The 17,622-nt window shown below is 40.7% G+C and overlaps 1 protein-coding gene across 17 annotated transcripts in view; it reads left to right on the top strand.

Moving 5' to 3' along the window:
• Nucleotides 1–11,324, top strand: part of LOC126082770 (zinc finger protein 699-like) — a 199,083-nt gene extending 187,759 nt beyond the window's left edge. For 16 of the 17 annotated variants that reach the window (XM_049895718.1, XM_049895720.1, XM_049895717.1 and 13 more), the window contains one exon: nucleotides 1,427–11,324. In XM_049895718.1, coding sequence (XP_049751675.1) covers nucleotides 1,427–2,489 — 1,063 coding nt within the window. In that variant the 3' untranslated portion in view covers nucleotides 2,490–11,324. The remainder of the gene's footprint in view (nucleotides 1–1,426) is intronic. The other variant, XM_049895707.1, reaches the window with a different exon arrangement.
• The last annotated feature ends 6,298 nt before the right edge of the window (nucleotides 11,325–17,622 follow it).

A 17,622-nucleotide genomic window follows, 5' to 3' on the forward strand; every position in this document is an offset into this window, starting at 1 on the left:
TATATATATATTTACACACACACATACATAAACTTATTGCCATCAAGTCTATTCCTACTCATAGCAACCCTATAGGACAGAGTAGAGCTGCCCTATAGGTTTTCCAAGGCTATATCTTTATGGAAGCAGACTGCCACATCTTTTTCCTGTGGAGCCGCTGGTGGATTCAAACTGCCAACCTTTTGGTTAATAGCTGACCGCTTAACCACTACACCATATATATGTGTATACGCCCACTCCTCACTTATCAACATGATTAGGTTCCAAAGACTAAGTCGTTACGCGAAAATGGAGGGTTTCTCTTTTCCTGTTTTTCAGACTATCCATTTGTTCGTTTCTCTATGTTTATTAAATATAATCACAGAAACAACAGCTAAGGTTAATGTTGAGTGTTTCTCAGTGGAGAAGGAGGCTTGGAGGATGCAAAGCTGGATAAAGCCAGGCTTTGTGACTGGAGGGCCCACAGCTTAAGCGCTTCACCTTCCTCTTGTGTTGGATCAGAGCTTCCTTTAGGGAGCCACCTCCAGAGCTCCACTCCCACCCTTGCAAGCCCTATGTTCGTGATTCTGGAGTGATCCTGGAGTCTTCTCTGCCTCTGGTCCTGGCAAGTCACAGGTTCAGGGCTTCCTGCAGTGGTGCTGAGAGCTTGGCCATGCACCCAGCACCACCAAGGCAGAGGCTTCAAGCCCAGTTCAGTTCACTTTGAGATGTCATTAAAACTTGCACACATTTCTTCCAGACACCCCCTTTGATGCCTCTTTCTTTCATCCTTTTTACTCCACTGCAATTTTGCGTCATAGGGTCAGGTCACATAGGAGACAGGAGCCCAGAAGTGTTGCCTCCTGGCTCAGTGATGTTTGTGCGTCTGCTAAGAGGCTGTGGCAACAGAGGAGAGTGCCTGAAGACCCACCTCATTAATGTGCAGAATAGTTGATTAGTAGAGTTTTTACTATTGTCTGAAATGTGAACTGTCAGATAACAAGATAGTTGATAAGTGAGGAATAGTGTGTATACATACATACATATATACATGTGTGTATATTTGTATTTCAGATGCATTTCTGTTGAATCTGTTCCGACTCGTGGTTCCACTGGGTGGGTTCAGATCACCAACCTTTAGATTCTAGTCGAGTGCAAACCTTTTATGTCATCGAGGTATCTTATATATGCATATAAAACCAGCTCTAATGTTGTGTTTTCATAGTATAATATTTTCATAAATGACTCGGTGAGTATTTGGAACATATTCACTTAAATACAGTTATCACGAAGTCCTGTATTTTAGAAACACAGTGAAAATAGTGGTAGCATCTCTGCTAAATGATTTAATTTATGAAACATGAGACAATTCAGGGCAAAAAAATACATGTTTACTGTGTATGGTAATGGTGAAATAGTAAAAAAAAAAAAAAATTGTCTCCAACAGCATGCTGCCCATTTTTAACAGAAGGCATATGGTAGAGAACCTCTGTGAAAGTAATGAAGACAATCAGTATGAACAGACCTTCAACCGGATTCCAAATCTTTCTGTGCTCAAAAGAACTTCTGTGGAAACATATCCTTCTGAATGCCTTGAGTGTGGAAAATCCTTGATGGATCATTCATCACTTAAGCATCATATCAGATCTCACTCTGGATGCAGTGCCTCTCAGTGTAGTGAATGTGGAGAAGCCTGCAATTGTCCCTCTTACCTCAGCACTCCTGTAAGAACTCTTACTGGAGACAAACCCTTTGAGTGTAAGAAATGTGGCAAGGCCTTTTGTCATTCCTCAAACCTTACTAGACCTGTGAGAACTCACTGTGGCGTGAGGTCTTATGAATGTAAGGAATGTGGGAAAGCCTTTAGTCAATCCTCAGACCTTACTGCACATATAAGAATTCACAGTGGAGAGAGGCTTTACGAATGTAAGGAATGTGGAAAAGCCTTTCGTTGGTCCTCAAACCTCACTATACATATGAGAATTCACAGTGGAGAGAGGCCTTATGAATGTAAGGAATGTGGGAAAGCCTTTAGTCGGTCCTCACACCTCACTACACATATAAGAACTCACAGCGGTGAGAGGCCTTATGAGTGTAAGCAATGTGGGAAAGCCTTTAGTCACTCATCAAACCTCACTGAACATATGAGAACTCACAGTGGAGAGAGGCCTTATGAATGTAAGGAATGTGGGAAAGCCTTTAGTCAATCCTCCCACCTCACTGAACATATGAGAACTCACAGTGGAGAGCGGCCTTATGAATGTAAGGAGTGTGGGAAAGCCTTTAGCCACTCCTCAGACCTCACTACACATATGAGAATTCACAGTGGAGAGAGGCCTTATGAATGTAAGGAATGTGGGAAAGCCTTTAGTCGGTCTTCACACCTCACTACACATATAAGAACTCACAGTGGTGAGAGGCCTTATGAATGTAAGGAATGTGGCAAAACCTTTAGTCACTCCTCAAACCTCAGTGAACATATAAGAACTCACAGTGGAGCAAGGCCTTAAGTAAGGAAGTGGGAAACCTTTTAGTCAGTCTCCATTGCTTACTGAACATAAATAACCTCACACTAGCAGAGACTTTATGAATGTAAGGAATGTGGGAAAGCATTTGGTTTTTCTTCATCCCTCACTGAATACATAAGAAGCCACCCTGGAGAGAAACATTTTGAATATATGAAGCATGTGACATTCTTTTGTGAATTCTCAAACCTCACTCATTGCATAAAAACCCACAGTGGAAAAAGGCTTTATAAATGCAAGGAATTTGTCCCTATTATATAAGTTATTACGATGAAACAACCAATAGTTAATTGCAGGCACTCACTTCACCCTTTTATATAAGCATGCATCTCCTACAAAAAAGGCCAATTTCCTACCCAGAAAACCCAGGTCTTCATTGTCTCACACAACAAATGAAATTTTATCCGGTTGTCCATAAAATATCTATTATAGTTGTTGGGTTTTTTGAAGCCAGGATCCAAATGAGATTTGTACATTGCCTTTTTATTTTTAGATCTGTTTAGTTTATCTTACACAGAACATTCTCCTGCTTGTCTTGTAAAATGTTAAAATGTTCAGCATTCTGATACAGTCAAACCTGTGACAGCTGGAACATGTGAAAGTCATAAACCTATCAGAGAAAGAAAACTCAGTGGATGTTTATGAAGTAGGATTCTTAATAGAAAGCAAGAGAAAAGTGGTAAGTACCCCATCAAAGGTGGAAAACATGCAAGACCTGGTAAAATAAGGCAATCCCATCAAATTCCGTCTCTTCCAGGTTTCACTGTATTTGCTTTATCATGATTTTGATAGTTTGTCTTCTGTATTTTTTGTAAGGTAGATGTTGAGTACAACACAGTTCTGTCTAATACAACTGTAATGCAAGTCAAAGGTGTAATTTAAAATATTTTAGTAGCCATGTTAGAAAATTAAAAAGGTAATGTGAAATTTTTAATGAAAAATCTTTTTTTAACCCAATATATCGTTATTGTCAATTGTCAAAAATTGTAAATGAAATTAACAACTAATCAGTGTACACTTATTTATGGGACATTTTTTTACATTTACTTCTTTTGTACTCAGTCTTCCAGAATCCAGAAGCAGTGCATCTCATAAATTTTACTGTTGAAAAAGTAGATTCCCAATCCTAGGCTACTCCCAATATGCTTTCCCAATAATTGAATCATTTATTGTTGTATATAAATTAATTAATATTAGAGTTAATTAGTTTCTGAGTTGCACTAGCCACATAGGTTGTTGACAGAACCCTATTAGTGTTTGAATGCAAAAGAAATCCCTGGATCACTTTGTACGTTCCTGTTCTAGATCTGGAATCAACCCTTTCTCCACAAACTTCAGGTTCCTTTTGAAAATCAAGGTCTGTGAAATACATGGGCTCAGTGATAAACCAAAACCTTTTACCAGTGAGTCAATTTTGTCTTGGTCTTTCAGTGAGCATCTAAAATATGTAATTTCTTACATCATAAATTCATACTCGTATTCCCAATACAAATTTAAAATTATAAGGTTTTTTTTTTTTTTTTTAATGTAACGGAAATGATGCAGACAATGTTAAATAGGCAAACTAGACTTTATTCAGGCTATTGCATTAGGAGAGAGACCTTAACATAAGTCAGAGTTCAACTCCAAAGAGTGAGTCGATGCGAGGGGTTTTTTATGAGCTTGGTTGATGTGAGATACTTAAAACTTACTAAGAGGAAGTTGGCAAGCAAAAATAGGGCAGGAGGATGAGTTTTAGACAAGAATTCTAATGGTTTTCAGAAGTATTTGCTCAAGGCAGGTTTATTAGGCTGATGCAAGGAACATTCATGGGTAAATGTTCTAAATGGGTAAATCTTGTCACTTTCTGTTATTTTGTGTTTATATCTCTTATCTGTTTTAATAAAAACCTTGATTCATTGGTTCCTAGTAACATTCAAATAGTTCCAATATCATAATACTAATAGTACTACTAACTAAAAACTTACTCCATAAAGTACTGAGTGTTTTTCACCTTTCTTTTTGTACTTTATGTTAAGGATATTAACACAAAATTACTGAGCACAGCTCTTTTCTGTATGGTTATGTGATTAGTTTGTTATTGTTTGCTGCCATTGAGTTGGCTTCAGCTCATGGTGACATTATTTATGTTGTGTGCTGTGGAGTCGATTCCAGTTCATAGCGACCCCATGTGACAGTAGAATTGCCCCATAGGGTTTTCTTGGCTATAATCTTTACAGAAGCAGATTGCCAGGACTTTCTGCTGTGGAACTGCTGAGTGGCTTTGAACTATCAACCTTTCAGTTAGTAGCCAATTGCTCAACCATTGTGCCAGCGGGGCCTTCTGCATAACAGAACAAAATGTTTTCCAGTCATGCACCATCTTCATGATCATTGGTATGTCTGAGTAGTGCCGTCCAACCCAGAGGGCTCATCTTTCAGCACTATATCAGACACTGTTCTGTTGATCCATAAGGTTTTCATTGACTGATTTTCTAAAGTAGATTGCCAGGCCTTTCTTCCTAGGCTGCTGTAGTCTGTAAGCTCCTCTGATAACCTGTCCATCATGGGTGACTCTGCTGGTATTTGAAATACTGGTGGCATAGCTTCCTGCATCAGCAGCATGCCAGCCACCACAGCACAGCAAACACAGACAGGTGGTGACAGTTTGATATGTTATTATGTTCACTTGTTTCTGTTTACATCTAATTTTAAAGTTTGCTTTAATCTTGAATTATTCCTTTAACATGTAAAACTTTCACCTGGTTCAAAACTAAAAGCTGTATGAAAAGGTGTGTTCAGAAGGCCAACTTCCTCCTATACCGCCTGTGCTCTGTTAAGATTACTACCAATTGATATTAACACTTTGAGATGAATCTATGTATATATTTGTATATGCTGTGATGGTTAAGATTGTGTGTGAACTTGGCTAGGCCATGACACTCTGTGTTTTGGCAGTTGTATAGTGTTGCGATCACTTTCCTGTTGAGATTTGATATGTGATCACCCCCGTGATGGGATCTGCTGTGAGTAGCCAATCAGTTGAAAGGGATTTTCCTTGGGTGTGTGGCCTGCACCCAAATATAAGTGGACATTCTGGCTTTTGCCTATTTTGGATCCTGCAGCTGGCTTCTGTTCGTCTGACCTCCAGTTCTTGGGACTGAGCTAGCAGCGTACCTGCACCCTAGCTTGCCAACCTTGAGATTCTTCCATCTTCACAGACTGTGAGCAAGAACTCTGCTTTCTGACCTACCAATCTTGGGTTCACCAGTCCCTGTGGCTACGTGAATCCAGAGAAGCCTCTGTCATGATATAAATATATATATGTTTATATGCTTTACTGGTTTTTCTTCTCTGGAGAACCCAACCTAAGACTTTGGAACCAGGAGTGGTTCTAGGGAAACAAAATTGTTAGGATGAGTTTTCTAAATTGGTTCTGAAGTCTGGTTACTTTTAAAGATGTTGATGACTCTGCTTGCAGCAGTAAAGAGGGCACTGCTAATCCATGGTGTGAGATGGCAATACAAATATGCAAAATATCACCACCAATAGATCAGGTATTGGCGGAAGGTAAGGCTCTGGGTGATTGTATGTGTGATACCTTTCTACAGTTTTGTCATAATGAGAAATATAAGGAAGCTGGTTGTTTGGCCCTACTTTCTCTAGACAGACTGGTGAAAGAAAGAGACGTGCTCAGGGCTTCAGAGTCAAAGCCAAAGCAACCTCAAAGTTTCCACTTGTGCTTTGAAAGAAAGCCTTATTTCTTGTAGTAACAGAGCTGATATTGCTGAAGACCAAACCCAGAGTCTTATTGTAAGTGTGTCAGAATTAGAACCCCAGCTCAACTGTCAACCTTGAGAAGTGTCTGAAGTTAAAGTAAGGGCATTGATTGGAAAGGAATGGAATCCTGAAACATGGGGTAGGGATATACGGGCAGATAATCAGGAAGCTGGAGACATTGAGCCCCTGCATTCCATTGAATCACTCCCGCTAACAGAACCAGCCCTGTCAGTCCCATCTGAAGAGTACTCCATGTTTGTCTGTTAAACCACCCTGCCCAGTAAAACAGCCCCTCCATTCCCATCTAACGAGATTAGCCCAGCTGCTTCTAAAGATCCCTCGTCTGAGTCATTGCCTGGGGCATCCCCTGAGGCAGGTGCTTTACAGGACATTGTTGAATGCTCTCAAAACACTTGCCCACTACTGATTTTGGCTTCTAGACTTATAACTAGACTTAAGTCCCAGCGAGCTCCAAAGGGTGAAGTACAACGTGCGACCCAAGGAGGTATGCTACACTCCAAAAGAACTACTTTTCTAGTATGTACAAACAGAAACCTGGGGAACATGTGTGGGAATCGCTATGAACGGTGTGGGATAATGGTGCAAGGAGCATAAAGATGGATCAGTCTGAATTGATTGATATAGGCCAACTAAGCACAGATTTTTATTCAGTGTTTCAGCTTGAGAAGTTAGGGAAGGATCTAATAGTTTACTTGGTTGGGTTGCTGAAGCATGGATTATGCAGCGACCTACACTAAATCAAGTACCAGACCTGCCTTGGTGTACTGTAGAAGAGGGCATCCAAAGGCTTAGGGAAATTGGCATGCTAGAGTGGATTTATCAGGTTAGACCCACAGACCTGTACATAAAGTTCCCAGAGGACACACCTTTTACCACAACAGTGAGTAACAAGGAGCCCCAGCATCCTTGAAGACTGCTGTGATTGCTGTTTTATGTAAATCAGATTTGACAGTGGGAACTGCCCTAACTGGATTAAGACACTAACTACAGTGGGGCTGATTGGACCCTGTGGTGGTAGGGGCCAAGTGGTGGCACCCAATTGACAAAGATAAGGTGGGCATGTGTCATGGGTTGAATTGCGTCCCCTAAAAGTATCTGTCCACTTGGCTAGGTCATGATTCCATTGTATGATTGTCTACCATTTTGTCTTCTAATGTGATTTCCCTAAATGTTGTAAATCCTATCACTGTGATGTAATAAGATGGATTAATGGCTGTTATACTGATGAGGTCTAAAAGATTAGTGTCTTAAGCCAATCTCTTTTGAGATACAAAAGAAAGAGGTGAGCAGAGTGACCTGGGGACCTCATGCCACCAAGAAAGCAGTGCCGGGAGCAGAATGTGTCCTTTGAACCTGAGGTTCCTGTGCTGAGATGCTCCCAGACCAAGGGAAGGCTGATGACAAGGAACATCCTCCAGAGCTGACAGAGAAAGCCCTCACCTGGAGCCAGCGCCCTGAATTTGGACTCCTAGCCTAGTGGACTGTGTGAGAGAATAAACCTTCCTTTGTTAAAGCCGTCCACTTGTGGTATTTATGTTATAGCAACACTGGATGACTAAGACAGCCTGTTTACTGTAACAGACAGTGGAGTCAAAGCAGTAATTGTAATAGTCTGACTTGTATGAACTTACGGCATTGACTACTTAGTTATGGTGTTCCTAGGAGTGAAAGAGATAGAAAATCTACTAAACATTTACTTGATCTGTATAAGCGGGTGAATTCTAGGTCAAGTGAACAGCAGCCTAACTTGAATCACCAGAACAGAGAGTCATGGTCCCTCAATAAATTCCCAGACTTGAGCAAGTTTAAAGACCCACAACCCTGGATTGAAGGGGAGGCCAGGTCACCTTGAGGAAGGACTTCTGTACACCGCCAAAAACTTGTACTGTTAATCTTTTTCCTGGCTTTGCCCAAAGGGATCTATGGCCCTTTCTAAGAGTGAGTGTTCATTGGGGAAAAGGAAATGAGACTTTTCAGGGATTACTGGATACTGTCTCTGAACTGACATTAAGTCCAGGAGACCCGAAATGTCACTGTGTCCCACCAGTCAGAGTGGGGGCATATGGAGGTCAGGTTATCAATGGAGTCTTAGCCCACATCTGTACTACTGGTCCAGTGGGTCCTTGAACCCATCCTATAGTGATTTTCCCAGTTTCAGAATGCATAATTGGAATAGACATACTCAGCAACTGGCAGAACCCCCACATTGGATCCCTGACAAATGGAATAGGGGCTATTACGGTAGGAAACGCAAGTGGAAGCCATTAGAATGGCTCCTACCTAGGAAAATAGTAAACCAGAGCAATACGGCATCCTTGGAGGAATTCCAGAGTTTAGTGCCACCATCAAGGATCTGAAGGATGCAGGGATGGTGATTCCCACCACATCCCCATTCACCTTGCCTGTCTGGCCTGTGCAAAAAACAGATGTGGAGAATGACAGTGGATTATCGAAAATTTAACCAGACAGTGACTCCAATCGCAGCTGCTGTTCCAGATGTAGTTTCATTGCTTGAGTACGTTAATAGATCTCCTGGTACCTGGTATGCAGCCATTTATCTGGCTAATGCCCTTTTCTCCAATACCCATTTCAAAAGACCATCAGAAGCAGTTTACCTTCAGGTGAAAAGGCAAGAAATACACCTTCAGGTGCCTTCCTTGGGGCTACGTCAGCTCGTCAGCTCTGAGTCATAATTTAGTCCTGAGACCTTGATTGCCTTTCCCTTCCACAGGATGTCGTGCTGGTGCATTGCATTGATGATATTATGCTGATTGGACCTAGTAAGGAAGAAGTTTTAATGACTCTGGACTTCCTGGTAAAACATTTGTATGCTACCAAAAATAAAAATCAAACCTGTTGCTGTTGAGCCAATTCCAACTCATGGTGACCCTATAGGTCAAAGTAGAACTGTCCCATAGGGTTTCCAAGACCAGCTGGTGGATTCGAACTGTCGACCTTTTGGTTAGCAGCTGAGTTCTTCACCATTGCACTACCAGGGCTCCTAGAGGGTGAGAAATTAATCCCACAAAAATACAGGTGCCTTCCACTTCAGTGAAATTTCTAGCGGTCCCTTGATGTGGGGCATTTTGAGATAATCCTTCTAAAGTGAAAGATAAATTGTTACATCTGTCTCTTCCTACAACTAAAAAGGCACAACACCTGGTGGGCCTTTTTGGATTTTGGAAGCAACATATCACTCGTTTGGGTGTACTACTCCAGCCTATTTATCAGGTGACCCAAAAGCTCCTAGCTTTGAATGGGGCCCCAAACAACAGAAGGCTCTGCAGCCTTGGAAGCTTCTCTGCCACTTTGGCCATATGATCTGGCTGATTCAGTGGTGTTTGAAGTGTCAAAGATGCTGTTTGGAGTCTTTGGCAAGTCCCTATTGTTGAAACACAGTGAAAACCCTTAGAATTTTGGAGTAAAGTCCTGCCACCCTCTGCAGATAACTACTCTCCCTTTGAGAAACAGCTTTTGGCTTTTTACAGGGCTTTAGTAGAGACACCGTGTTTAACCATGGGCCACAAAGTCACTATATGGGCTGAGCTACCTGTTATGAACTGGGTGTTGTCTGACTCACAGAGTTGTGAATTCAGACGTGCACAGCATCACTCCATCATTAAATGTAAGTGGTATATGCAAGATAGAGCAGGACCTGAAGGCACAAGTAAATTCCATGAGGAAGTGGCCCAAATGTACATGGTCTCCACTTTTGTCACATAAGTGCCCTGTCCTAGTGTGCATCTATGGCCTCATGAGGAGTTCCTTATGATCAACTAACTGAGGAAAAGTCACTGTGCCTTTACACGTGGTTCTGCATGGTATGTAGACACCACTAGTTAGGGGACAATGGCAGAACTTCAGCCTCTTTCTAATACCTCCGTGAATGACAGTGGTGAAGGAAAGTCTTCCCAGTGGGCAGAACTTTGAGCAGTGCACCTACTTGTTCATTTTTCTTGGAAGGAGAAAAGGCCAGATGTGTGATTGTATACCGATCCATGGACTACGCTCAATCGTGTGGCTGGATGGTCAGGGACTTGGAAGGAACATGACTGGAAAATTGGTCACAAGGAGGTATGAGGAGAGGTATGTGGATACCTCTGAATGGGCCAAAGAAGTGAAGATATTTGTGTCCCATGTGACTGCTCAATAAAGGGTGACCTCTGCAGAAGAGGATTTTAACAATCCAATGAGTAGGATGATGTGTTCTGTTGAAACCAGTCATTTTCTTTCCTTTGTCACTCCTGTCGTTTTGCCCAGTGAGCTCATGAACAAAGAGGCCATGGTAGCAGGGATGGAGCTTATGCATGGGCTCAGCAGCATGGACTTTCACTCACCAAGGCCAGTTTGGCTACAGCCACTGCTGAGTGCCCAGCCTGCCAGCAGCAGAGACCAACAGTGAGTCCCCAATATGGCACCATTCCTGGTGGCAAGTTGACTACATTGGATAGCTTGCATCATGGAAAGGGTAGCGTTTCATTCTTATAGGGATAGACATTCTGGATAAGCATTTGCCTTCCTGGCATCCAGTGTTTCTGCCAAAAGTACCATCCATGTACTCACAGAATGCCTTATCTACTGTCATGGCATCCCACACAGCATTGCCTCAGATAAGTGACTCACTTGACAGCAAATGAAGTATGGTAGTGGGCCCATGCTCATGGAATTCACTGGTCTTACCATGTCCCCCATCATCCTGAAGCAGCTGGCTCGATAGAACCATGGCATGGCCTTATAAAGATACAATGAATGTGCCAGCTAGGTGACAACACTTTCCAGGGTTGGGCAATGTTCTCCAGGAGGCTGTATATGCTCTAAACCAGCATCCAATATGTGGTGCTCTTTCTCCCATAGCCAAGATTCATGGTTCCAGGAATCAAGTGGAGATGAGTGGCACCACTCATAAATGTCCCTCATACATTCTTTGACAGAGAAACACTGCACATATTCTCCCATTCAAGTACATGAAGTCAAGAGTGTTATCCTAGTTTTCATTGTATAATGTGTGCGGCAAGGACATACCATCCACATCAAATTCTGTGAATGAAAAGACATTATGGAGTTTGTCCCACTGAGGAACATTCAGTCATAATAGTTTTCCAGGTTTTCAAAATACATCATGTGTTACAAGGACTGGAAAGTTCACAACACATTCTTTTAGGAAACACTGCACAGATTTTCCCATTGAAATACATAAAATCAAGAGAGTTATCCTGATTTTCAGAGTATATTATAACAAAAATGTGAAAGTAATGTATCCTTTGAATGAGAAAACACTACAAGTTTTCTTCAACTGAAACAATGAATTCAACAGAGTTTTCCAGGTTTTCAAAGTACATCATGTTAACAAGGACTTGAAATTATCCCATACATTCTTTGAAAAAAACAATACATTCTCTCATTCAAACGTATTAAGTCGGAACGGATTTCCAGGTATTACAAAGACAGTAAAGTTACCAATGCATTCTTTGAGATGACACTACAGATTCTCCTGTGCAAGTACATGAAGTCAAGAGTGTTATCTTGGTTTTCAAAATACATTGCGTGTTTCAAGGACAGGGAAGTTCCCAATATGTTTTTTAACTAAGGAAACTCTACACAAATTCTTTTCATTTGAGCACATGAGGTCAGTTTTTTTTTTTTTTTTAGGTTTTCAAAGTATATGGGTGTAACAAAAAATGGAAAGAGTCTAATAACATTTTTTGACAGAAAACACAATTTCTCCCTTTCAAGTACATGACCTCGAGAGTAATATACATTGTAGGCAACAAAAACCAGAAAGTTCCCAACCTATTCTTTGAGAAAACTCTGCACAGATTTTCCAATTCAAGTACATGATATCAAGGGAGAGATCATGGTTTTAATGTACATCGTGCATAACAGGGACAAGAACATTTCCAACACATTTATTTGAATGAAAATACAATTTAGAGTTTCTCCCATTGAGGAACATTAAGTTGTAATAGTTTTCCAGGTATAAAAAAATACATCTTGTATTTCAAGGATGGGAAGTTCACAACATTGAGAATACTGTTTGCACAGATTTTCCCATTCAAGTACATGAAGGTTATTCTGGTTTTCAGTGTACATTTTGTATAACAAAAACAACATCTTGAGTTGGTTCTTTGAAAATATAGTTTCTCCTATTGAACTTTAACTCAATAATTTTCCGGATTTTCATAATTCATCATATATTTCAAGGATGAGGAAGTTTTCAGTACATTCTTCAGAACTTGATAAACAGGTTTCTCCTTTCAATTATATGAAATCAAAGGTTAATTCTAATTTTATAAATACATCATGTCTAACAGGAACAGGAAAGTTCTCAACCCATTCTTTGACTGTAAGAACTCTTTGCAAAGATTTTTCCATTCATGTATGTGAAGTCAAGAAATCATCCTGGTTTTCAAAGTACGCCGTCTGTATCAAGGACATGACATTCCGCCAAATGTTCTTTGAGAAAACACTACACGGATTCTCCTGTTCAAGTAAATGAAGTCAAACTAGTTTTCTGGGTTTTCAAAGTACATCTTGTTTTACCAGAATGGGAAAGTTCCTAATAAATTCTTAGACTGAGAAAGCACTACACAGATTCTCCAATGCAAGTATAAGAAATCAAGAGAGTTACCCTGGTTTTCAACCTGCACTGTCTATAACAAGGACCAGAACATTGCCAACACATTCTTTGAAAGAAAATACCATATAGTTTATCTCATTCGGATACATTAAGACAATGATCTGGAGGTGGGGCCAAGATGGTGGAATAGAAGTTTCCGGCGAGCCCTCTTACAACAAAGACCCGAAAAAAACAAGTGAAATGAGTATTTTATGACAAGCTAGGAGCCCTGAACATGAAAGGCAAGGTTAGAAAATGAACGAACTGAGGGGCAGGGGGAGGGAGAGACAGTTCAGAAGCAGAGAGGAGTTACTGCACCTGAATCGCCCGGAGCCCTCGGAACCATTCCGGGGAGCGGCTGTGGCAGGCCGGTACTAGCGTTCAGCTGCAATTTCCTCAGGGAGAAGCAGCCAGCCACACAGCCTACTCACACCTCTGGAACCAGAGGAGAACGGTGCTCTTGGCAAAAGCTAAGTACTTCTGTATATTTGACCTCACACCCTCCCCCGCTCCCAAGTCGGCTTCAGCGGCTGAATTCCCTGGGCCTTAGATACGGACTGTTGAGTGCCTAGAGCCATCCTCCAGGCCCTGGAGAAGGTATAAATTTGCAGTTGGGGGAAAAGAATTTGCCAGCTCCACTAACTGGGGGAGCTCAGGACAGAAGCAGCTGCTGTCCAGGCATAAATGGTCTGTGGACTTTGAGTACCTTTCCTCTGTGCATGCACCTGTGTGGGCCTATTTCAAGAGAATAGGCCCTTGTTGGGAGACTCCAACCATTTCAGCTGTGCGGTAGAGAGGTGGGTGTTTCATGTTTGACATTGCTTTACCTATTAAACAGGGTCCTCGCCTATCCACATCAGGGGCCTGAGGACTGGTGGCTCCACTCAGGTCACCCAGCCACTTGCAATGGGGACCAAGGATAACTGGTACTTCCCAGTCCTTACAACCAAAAACATTGGGCGCCCATGGTCCATCTGCAGAACCCACCCACCTGTATGCTTTAGGAAACAGGGACACGCTTTCCTCAGAGACACTTGGGGGATGATTCTCAGCCCCCTGCCTTGTTTAGAGCGTGACACCCTGCTGCAACCAGATACTGGTACCTACACCAATCACCCCTGCTTCTCTAAGACTGTAGGACAGAGCCTGCACCACACATTTGATGATCAGCCACCTGGACACCTGAGCTGAATCCACACAAGAAAAGTGAATGAACTCCTACACTGATATACCTGATAAGAGCTCTAGCCATCTAGGGACAGGATGTCAGAGCTCCAAAGGTGAAAATAAGCTAGCTCACTCAAGCAACCCATTTGGGCATATCAAGAAACAAAGCAAGAAGCTACGACACAGTGAGCAAACAAATACAATATATGGCTTGGAGACAACAGTCAATATCAAGTCACATAAACAGACCATGGTCACCTCAACAGGCTCTCAGAACAAAGACTCAAGGGATCTTCTAAATGAAAGTGCCTTCCTGGAATTACTGGAGGCAGAATACAAAAGATTAATATACAGAACCCTTCAAGACATCAGGAAGTAAATCAGGCAATATGCAGAACAAGCCAAGGAACACACAGATAAAGCAGTTGACGCAAAAAATTTAATAAGCTGGAAAAATCCATACACAGCAATCAGAAATTCAGAAAATTAACAATAAAATTACAGGACTGGACAACTCAATAGAAGAGCAGACTTGAGTAACTGGAAGGCAGAATTGGTGAACTTAAAGATAAAGCACTTGGCACCAATATATTTGAAGAAAAATCAGATAAAAGAATTAAAAAAAAATGAAGAAACCTTAAGAATCATGTGGCACTCTATCAAGAGAAATAACCTACGAGTGATTGGAATACCAGAACAGGGAGGGATACCTGAAAATACAGAGAGAGTTGTTGAAGATTTGTTGGCAGAAAACTTCCCAGATATCGTGAAAGATGAGAAGATATCCAAGATGCCGATCGAACTCTGTATAAGGTAGATTTTAAAAGAAAGTCACCAAGACATATCATAATCAAACTTGCCAAAACCAAAGATAAAGAGTGAATTTTAAGAGAGTTGATAAGAATAAGCTCGGACTACTCGGCAGAAACCGTGCAGGCAAGAAGGCAGTGGGATGACTTATATAAAGCAATGAAGGAAAAAAATTGCCCGCCAAGAACCATATATCCAGCAAAACTGTCTCTCAAATATGACGATGAAAATTGGACATCTCCAGATAAACAGAAGTTTAGGGACTTTGTAAAAACCAAAACTACAAGAAATACTAAAGGGAGTTCTTTGGTTAGAAAATCAGTAATATAAGGTATCAACCCAAGACTAGAACACTGGGTAGAGCAATCAGAAGTCAACCCAGACGGGGAAATCACAAAAATAAATAAAGATAAAAAGAACACTCAAAAAAGGGAAACAGTGATGTTATTATGTAAAAGATAACATTAAAACAACAAAGAGGGACTAAGAAATGTAGTCATAGATCTTTTATATTGAGAGGAAGACAAGGCAGTACAAAGACATAATGATCTCTTAGGTTTTCAAAGTGCAGCTTGTGTTACAAGAATGGAAAAGTTCCCAATACATTATTTGACTGATAAAACACTACACAGATTCTCCCATCCAAGTTCATGAAGTCAAGGGAGTTATCCTGGTTTCCAAACTATGTCATGTATTATAAGGACAGCAAACTTCCTAATACATTCTTTGTAGAAACACTACACTTATTCTCTCATTTAAGTCCCTGAAGTCAAGAGGGTGTTCCAGGTTTTCAGGGAACATCGTGTATAACAAGAGAATATTTCCATACATATCGTTTGAATGAAAATACAATATGGAGTCTCTCACTCAAGTACATGTGTCTAAATAATTTTTCCAGGTTTTCAAAGTATACTTCTATTACAAGGTTGGGAAGGTTCCCAGTACAAACTTTGAATGAAGGAACAGTACAAAGGTTCTTTCATGCAAGGACATAGTCAAGAGAGTTATCCTAGTTTCAATCTATATTGTGTATAACACGGAGGAGAAAGTTGTCAACACATTTTTAATTAAAATACACTATATACTTTTTTCTCATTCAAGTACGGTAAGTCGTAAAATCTTTCCAGGTTTTTTAAAGGACATCTTGTGTTATTAGGTTAGATTTTGGTTACATTTAGGGTTAGGTTTAGAGTTTCAGTTAGGTTTAGGATTGTGGTTAAGTTTCCATTTAGGGTTCAGTTATGGTTTAAGGTTAGGTTTATGTTTAGGTTTAAAACTGGATATTCAAGTTAGGTTTAGAGTTAATATTAGTTTTAGGTTAGTGTCAAGTTTATGGTTAGAATTAAGAGGGTTAGGGTAGGATTAGGCTTAGTGTTAGGTTTAGATTTATGGTTTTGTTAGATTTAGGCTTAGGGATAGGGTCATGGTTAGATTTAGGTTATGGTTTAGATTTAGGCTTAGGCTTAGGTTTAGATTTAAGGTTAGAGTATGGTTTAGATATTTTTAGTTTTAGGTTTAGAGTTCCCACTCCCCATTGCCGTCAAATCAATTATGACTCATAGTGGCCCTATAGGATAGAGTAGAACTGCCCATAGCGTTTCTGAAGAGCAGCTAGTGGATTTGAACTGCCGAACTTTTGGTTAGCAGTGGAACACAACCATAGTGCTACCAGGGTTCCTAGGTTTAGGGTTAGGGTTTAGTTTTAGGAATAGGGTTAGGCCTAGTTTTAGGCTTAAAGTTAGGGTTAGATTTGGCATTTGGGTTTAGGTTTAGTGGTTAAGGTAAAGTTTGTGTTTAGTGTAAGGTTTAGGTTAAGTGTTAGGTTCGGGCTTGGGTTAGAGTTAGGGTTTAGGGTTTCTGGTTAAGGTTTAGATTTTATGGTTTGGTTTTGGGTTGGAATTAGGGGTTAGGAGTTGGGGTTGTGTTTAATTTTAGGGTTAGGATTTACAATACAGGGTTTTATGTTAGGGTTAGGGTTTGGGTTATTAGTGCTAGGGGAAGGGTTAAGGCTAGATAAGCGTTAAGTGTTTTGAGTTAGAACTGGGTTTAGTGTTAGCGTTATATTAGGGTTAGGGCTTGGTTTTAAGGCTAACATTAGGCTTAAGGTCAGTGGTTAGGGTTGGTTTTTAAGTTTAAGTTCATGGTTGGTGTTACTCTAGGGATAGGATTACAGTTAGGATTAAATTTAGGTTTAGAGTTTAGGGTTAGATGTAGGGTTATGGTTAAGTTTAGGTGTAAGTTTAGATTTACAGGTAGATTTAGGGTTAGGTGTAGGTTTAAGTTTAGGGTTGTGGTTAGGGTAAGGTTTATGATGATCTGTAGGTTCAAGTTTACAATTATGTGAGGTTAGGGTAAGGCTTAGTTTTAGGGTTAAGTTTAGAAGTTAGGGATAATGTTAGTGTTAGGGTTAATTTTAGGATTAGGTTTTGAGGTTAGCTTTAGTGTCAGGCTCAGTGATAGTTTTAGAGTTATGGTTAGGGTTAGGTTTAGGGTTTGGTTCAAGTTATAGGGGCTAGTGAAAAGATTATATGTAGTGTTAATTTAGGGTAAGAGGTTTGGGTTAGTCTTAGAATTAGTGTTTTTGGTTGAGTTAGGGTTAGGGTTAATTTTAGCTTTAGGGTTAGGATTAGGTTTAGAATTACAGTTGGTGTTAGGCTGTGGTGGTTTTGGGTTGAGTTTCAGGGTTAGTGACTAAGGATTGGAGTTAGGGTTTAGGGTGTAGGGTTAGACAACTTGTACACAAAG

Source organism: Elephas maximus, chromosome 9 (genome assembly GCF_024166365.1).
Source record: "Elephas maximus indicus isolate mEleMax1 chromosome 9, mEleMax1 primary haplotype, whole genome shotgun sequence".
Classification (NCBI taxonomy): domain Eukaryota; kingdom Metazoa; phylum Chordata; class Mammalia; order Proboscidea; family Elephantidae; genus Elephas; species Elephas maximus.